The sequence below is a fragment of the Puma concolor genome, chromosome C2 (assembly GCF_028749965.1).
Source record: "Puma concolor isolate L17-30 chromosome C2, mPumCon1.1.hap2, whole genome shotgun sequence".
Lineage (NCBI taxonomy): Eukaryota > Metazoa > Chordata > Mammalia > Carnivora > Felidae > Puma > Puma concolor.
This window is the reverse complement of record NC_141675.1, coordinates 41,693,581-41,700,670: the sequence shown is the minus strand read 5'-3', so window position 1 is coordinate 41,700,670 and position 7,090 is coordinate 41,693,581. Positions and strand designations below refer to the sequence as shown.

The 7,090-nt window shown below is 43.8% G+C and overlaps 1 protein-coding gene across 2 annotated transcripts in view; it reads left to right on the top strand.

The window, feature by feature from the left end:
* The first annotated feature begins 1,191 nt into the window (after window positions 1–1,191).
* Window positions 1,192–7,090, top strand: part of LOC112849998 (phospholipid scramblase 2-like) — a 31,541-nt gene continuing 25,642 nt past the window's right edge. For both annotated transcript variants that reach the window (XM_086674485.1, XM_086674484.1), the window contains exons 1-2: window positions 1,192–1,461; window positions 6,686–6,711. In XM_086674485.1, the coding sequence (XP_086530611.1) occupies window positions 6,699–6,711 (13 nt within the window). In that variant the 5' untranslated portion in view covers window positions 1,192–1,461; window positions 6,686–6,698. The remainder of the gene's footprint in view (window positions 1,462–6,685; window positions 6,712–7,090) is intronic.

The window sequence follows — 7,090 nt, the reverse complement described above, 5'->3', positions numbered from 1 at the left end:
TGCCAATTAGAATAGCAAACATTTAGAATTGATATTCAGGAAGTGGAGAGGTGGTAAAACTTTATTGGCAGAAGAACAGTGGTAGATTAATGATATTTATTGAGTGCTTACTCTGTGATAGGCATCACTTAAACTTTTTGCGTATTTTAACTTCCTTAACCCTCATAAAAATCTTATGAGATAGATAAAATACCCTCATCTTACAGATTAAAAAAGAAGCACAGAGATTCTAATTTGCACAGTCACAGAGAGGAGAAGGGATTGAAACTCAAGCGGCTGGTTTCCTCCCTCCTTTCTTACTTTTTTTCTCAATTTCGCTTTCTAGTCCCCTCCCTTCCAGTACCCTCTTCCTTCCTCCAAGGAGGTGTCTTGGTAATCCTTCAAGTATCTGTCAACAGAGTCAGGGGAAGAAAAGGGGAGGGGAGGTGGAGAAAGTGCGCTTCGCCTTTTCTCCACACTCATCTTTATTGTGTGGAAGATCACAGGTTCCTTTTGTAAATAAAATAATTTCCTCAAAAAAAAACCTCAATGAGTCCTTTAGCTCAGCTCAACAAATACCTGTTTACTGAGTCTGTTTGCCGGTCGGGCGGCGGTGAAGAAAAATTCAACAGTCTAAACACGTCTAGTCGCTGTGATTGTTAAAAGTTGTTGGGGCGCCTGGGTGGCGCAGTCGGTTAAGCGTCCGACTTCAGCCAGGTCACGATCTCACGGTCCGTGAGTTCGAGCCCCGCGTGGGGCTCTGGGCTGATGGCTCAGAGCCTGGAGCCTGTTTCCGATTCTGTGTCTGCCTCTCTCTCTGCCCCTCCCCCGTTCATGCTCTGTCTCTCTCTGTCCCAAAAATAAATAAACATTGAAAAAAAAAAAAGTTGTTAATGGCGTTGGGGGGGGGGGGAGGGAGAGGGCAGAGGAGAGAGGGAGGCAGAGGAGAGAGGGAGGCAGAGAAAGGGAAAAACGGGCAAGAAGGGGAGGGTGAGACAATGAGACACAGAGACATTGGGAGAGAGACAAAGAGTCAGGAAGCTGCAGGGGAAAAGCCCCGTCGAGACAAACACGCCGGACCCGTCCTCATTGGTCCCCGGGGCCAGCGCTGCTCACAAGCTTTGAAAGTAACAGAAATGTAAGTGATGCAGGTTGAGAGCCGAGAAACGGAAGTTCCCTACGGTTTGGCGCCCTCGACAGCACCCCCACGGCAGCCACTCCCCTGCGGAGGACTTTACGTGTCGGAGCGGGCGGCCACCTCCCAGTTAGTTAGCTCTCCGTTGCCCTCGCCGCTGAACTGACTCCGGAATCTCTGCGGGGAGCGAGGAAGGGGGCGGGGGCCTGCAGCTCTCACGCCCTCCGGCAGCGACGCGGGCGCGCCGGGGGGAGAGCCCTTTTGTGTACCTAGGATCCGGGAAACGAAACCGAGAGCGTGTCCGCACCTCGGAGGTTCTCGGCAGCGCGGAGCACCTGCAGCCCCAGGTGGGCGGGCGCCTTTCTCGCCCCTCGGCCCCGCGCGCGCAGCGCGCGCCGGACTCGCGTGGGTTCCCGGGCCGGTTGCGCGGCGCTGGGGGCCGCTAGCGGGGGCGGGGCGCGGGGTCCGGCCAGCTGTGTTTGTGCGGGGTGAGCTGAGTGGAAGAGGCGGACGCGGGGGGGGGGGGGGGTAGAGTCCCGGGGAAGCGACCCCCGGAAGCGGAGCTGCGACTCGCGAGTGGCCCCAGTTGGCCCCCAGGCCCCACCACTCGGCACCACTGGTAAGGTGTTTCTTGCCCGAAACTGCCTTGCGTGCTCAGCGCCCCTTTACTACCACTGCCCCCCTCTTGGCCGCGCTGAAGAACCCGGCAAGAACCAGGACTGTGGGTGTCCGCTGTCGCGCTGGGAGGATTAGAAGAGATGATTAGTGGGGCCTCGTAGCTGTCATAGAACAGTATGTATTCGTTAGGAGTACGGTGTACCCTAAACCTGTGCTAGTCCCTCTGGAACAGACGAATTGGAAAGATAGAGCTGGTTTATAGCATAGAAGCTAAGACCATTAGTTAGTTCAGGAGTCCACCTGCCTGATTTGAATCCTACCTCTACTACTTAATTGCTGTGGACTCTGAACCAGTTTCTTCATCCTTGTGCTTTCCTGGCCTCATCTCTGAAATTGTGCGATGGTCAAAAAAGAGTTACAAGAGTTACAGTATGGCGTGTATTAGTGTAAAGCTGTGGGAGCTGTGCTAGCCCCAAGAGTACTCGGTAAGGTTAGCTTTTATTATTTTTGATACTTGACAGAATCCCTGCTTCTCAACTCATGAATCTGGTTCCCACATGGTTTTATTTCTAGGGTTATTCCAGTAAATCTTGGAATGGCCGCTTCTCAGTTCCAGGAACTGGCGAGCATTGTTTCTCCTAGTTGAGCAATTTGAGAAATACGGTTTACTCATCTTTCCCTTTTTTAAAATGAAAAGGGAAACGAGTGGATTTCTGCAGTGGATACAAAAAGTGGCATGTATGCTCTGGGAAACAGTGTGGAGGTTCCTAAAAAAATTAAAAATAGATCTACCCATGACCCAGCCATAGCACTGCTAGGAATTTACCCAAGGGATACAGGAGTGCTGATGCATAGGGGCACTTGTACCACAATGTTTATACACTTTCAACAATAGCCGAATTATAGAAAGAGCTTAAATGTCCATCAACTGAGGAATGGATAAAGAAGATGTGGTTTATGTATACAATGGAATACTACTTGGCAATGAGAAAGAATGAAATCTGGCCATTTGCAGCAACGTGGATGGAACTAGAGGGTGTTATGCTAAGTGAAATAAGGCAGAGAAAGACAGATACCAGATGTTTTCGCTCATATGTGGATCCTGAGAAACTTAACAGAAGACCACGGGGGAGGGGAAGGGGAAAAAAACCTTATGGAGAGGGAGGGAGGCAAACCATAAGAGACTCTTAAATACTGAGAACAAACTGAGGGTTGATGAGGGGTGAGGGAGAGGGGAAAGTGAGTGATGGGCATTGAGGAGGGCACCTGTTGGGATGAGCACTGGGTGTTGTATGGAAACCAATTTGATAATAAATTATATTTAATATATTAAAAAAAGCCGAAAAGTGGCATGTAAAATAAGTGGCTGGGTCAGAGATTCAGCAGCCTTCCCATTAGTAAGGGAGCTGTTCTTTATGAACAAAAGGAGTGAAATCATACTGTGCACATATTGTTCAGTCAACAAGCAGCAGTTAAGTCTCTTGTCCTGGACAAGACAGGCCATATTCTGGTCTTTGAGAGCATAGAATGCAGGTAGAGAGACATTAAATGGGTACGAACTGTGTCCCATATACCTCTCTATTGTCATGTCTGATTATCTTTTTTTTTTTTTTTTTTTTTTTTTTTAATAATCCACAAGTCTTTCATTTCCTTGAATGAGTCAAGCTCCCTGTAGCCACAGGACTTGTACAGTTCCCTCTGTGTATAATGCCTAACTACCTGTCTCAACCCCCCAACCCATGGCCTGGTGGATTTTAGACTACCTTTGGCTCTCAGATTCAAAGGAAGTTTAGGGATATAGATTTCTACCATTGTCATTAGAGCAGTAACGTTTTCCTAAAATAATTAAGAACATGCGTCTGCCTCTTGGGACTCAGAAAAATATTTAAGTGGTTTGTTCTTAATTAAGAAGTAAATGTGGATAAAGGATCCAAATCTAGTTTATGCCTAGTATATAGGCATAGGAGTCTTAGGAACTTCCAAAATTATGGATGCTTCCCTTGGGTTCCAGATTTTACATCAATAACTTTTTTGGAAAGCAATAAGATAGAAATTCCAGGACCCCAAGAGATACATGGGTCAAGAATGTCACTGTCCTGTGAACTGTGGAACCATGACTAATGTCACCGGCATCATTTCTCCTTATGCCTGATGGAAGAGATTTATCATTTTCAAATAGCCCAGAGCAGCAATGGGTCTTGATGAGGAAAACAAAGGCAAAAAAATGTAGTTTAAATTAAATCCCCTTACAGCTTGAAGCCCAGTGATACCAGAGACCTGCAGTCTGTAACATTCCGTAGGAATTTACGGCTGCCTTAAGGCCTTCATGTTTACATTCCATTAAAAACTAGAAGCAACCTTATCTTGACAGTAGCTAAATCTTCGTCCTGTAAGACCTTGCTTTCAGCATACAGAAATTTCTTAGAAACTAACTTTATGTCCCCTCCTCCACAAACCTTGAAATACATTATCACTCACCCCTCACAGTCGCAGAGCAGCTCTTCTGCCCACAGGTTCTGACCCTGTGCTTTAATAACATCATATTTTTGAACCAAACATGTCTCAGGAATTCTTTCTTAGCCATTTGCGTATGAACCCCACTTCAAATTGCATCAGGTCTTATGGTGTCTAATAGAATAATTTTTACCAGAGATGTACTTACTTGTATATAGTATATGATGTGTTAAATCTCAGAAACTCTCATTTAGCAGAGTTAGGGATGAGTGTATAGTAATCAGATTATAATTTGAAACTATATATTTGTCTTGAAGTAATTAAGATTCCAGTGGTACAACATATATGACTTTCTTAGAGACTTTTTTTTTAGTACAGGATGAATATGATGTTCTTTTTCTTGGAAAATTTTCTAGGATTTGTTTCTTATTAAGAGTAGTGGAAGGCAGGGGTATACCTGGCTGGCTCAGTTGGTAGAGCCTGTGACTCTTGATCTCAGGGTTGTGAGTTCAAGCCCCACATTGGGTGTGGAGCCTACTTAAAATAAATTTAAAACAAAAAGAGTAGTGGAAAACATTATTTAAAAGTTATCATGTTAATTAATTAATGAAATCACCCAGGACTCAGCCTAGTCATTTCCAAAACTGAGTGACATTACCTCTTGTTAATAGACCCTTAAGTTTGAGAAAATCAAAAGATCTTCAAAACAGCAAACAGGAGCGGACAGGGTGTTGTGGTATCATCTTTATTCCACAAGTGCTTTATTCTACCTGGCACACAGGTGACTACAACTGTCACTTAACATTTTGTACCAGAACTTATGACATGCCACATTTTGTGCTTGAGATATTATTTAACTGCAAAAATTTTAAAACCTACAGCAAAGAGAGGACCCAGATTATGTTCTGCAGTAGTTTTGCCATTAGGGACTTATTCTCACACGTGCCATTTTAAGATTCAAAATAATGTAACCAAATTGGAAAGAAAAGAGCAAATAGGGACAAATAAGCTCTGCTTTAGAGTCTGTTCAGTTTCACTTCCTGGGATCTCTGGGCGAGAGGTTTTGCCTTATGAGTTAATTGCAATTAACAGGCATCAAGGGGGTTGGGATTTAAAGTGGAGAGATCAGGGGGAAAAGAAACAAGGAACTGGAAGGCAGAAGTGGTGAGGGAGCCTAAGGCAAACTGACAGGCTGCAACCCACCCCCACCCCGGGGGGAATCCATGTGATACTCCTCAGGCACTCCTGGCTGCCCAAGAACAAAGGAAAGGGGAAAAAGAAATGGTTAACTGATAGAGATCATTGTGCCCAGTACCTGAGTCTCCCTACTATTTACAAATATTTTACAAATATCAATAGCCCAATCTCCAGAAACCGATGGACCTCGTTTCCTGGAGCCTCAGCATCACCCCTCCATAGTGCTGTGGAAGACAAAAACAGAAGGAAATGGCAGATAGAACTAAATTTCCTTGTAACCTGCAGCCCATTAGCAAATACTTGAGTCTGGCCGAGTAAACTGTTTCTTCAGGAAGTCCCTACTGTCTTAATGCTAATGCTTTGCTAGAGGGAAAACAACCTTAGCTTGACAACAGTTAGGCCTCCAGTATCCTGGGAGTCTTCTTTAGCATATGCAAATCTCAACTGGAAACTTTCCCTGGACTTTACCACCCCCCCAACTCCCTATTATATAGCCAGTCTCTCCTCAAAGTCCCAGGGCAGCTCTTCCTGCCCACAGGTCCTGTCCCCATGCTTTATTTAATAAAATCACCTTTTTGCACCAAAAACATCTCCAAGAATTCTTTCTTGGCTGTCACTTCCGGATCCCACAAACCCCACTGTCACCCCAAAACCTCATCAGAAGTGCCGAGTACAATGGTTTTTTGGGGTTTTTTAATTATTATTTTGTATAGAAATAACCTAACACAAAGTTTTGGTTGGATTGTGACGGTGCTACAACTATGACAACCCCTGAGGGTGGATTTTCTGGCTAAAAGTATATCTTGTAACATAACAAAGAATCAGGCCTTTTCAAATTTGCTGTTCAAGATGGGCAGAACTTATCCATAGAATCTGGAATCCAGAGATATTTGCATTAGTGTGGTCTGATAGCTAACCCGTCTGTCTGTCCTGGTGAAATTAGAGCCCAGCCTCCTTTGTGTAGACTGGAAGGCTTCAGTTTTTGACTTGGTTACAAGGTGGGGTCTTAGGCTTACAATGTTTTCCTCTCAGCTTTCTGCCTTATAGGACCTTCTCCCCGCAAAGGTTTGTGGAAAACATCCACCATCCTGGGGTGACTCACAACTTCTTAAGTCATACTCAGAATCACATCAACAGGGGATGGGGTCAAGACCAAAGGGTTTAAATAACCAGATTCTGGTAGACTAGATGAATAGAGGAATATCCTATGTGTACGTATAGTTTCATAGTATCTTGTTACAACAGTCATATTTGACCTATAAATTTGTAGACAATATAGTAATATCAGGTCTTCTTTTTCAGAACTCTATAAATCATGGAAAAGCAAAGTAAGTAATTTAAGTGTTGACTTCCTTTTATAATGTTAAATCTGTTGTTAATATGTTCTTTGTCTTATATGATGTTGTATTCAGTTTCTGAAAGGATGTAATTTACTTTGTTTATGCTCCAGAACCCGAAGTCTAGGTCATTTTTTTTTTTTTACTGTAAAGACAATGTACACCTATATCCACTACTGCTAGTTTTTCCTGTAAAAATAAAACCTTAGGTAAGCCTAAGGAATTTTAGTCTTACTGGGAAATATGTTATATAATTTATACTATATTCCATTTAGGTCAGTTTTCCCCTTTTTGTGTGCATTTTATATACATAAACATCATTCAACTCAAATTAACCAGATAAGAAATTAAAAATTTTTTTTTTCAACGT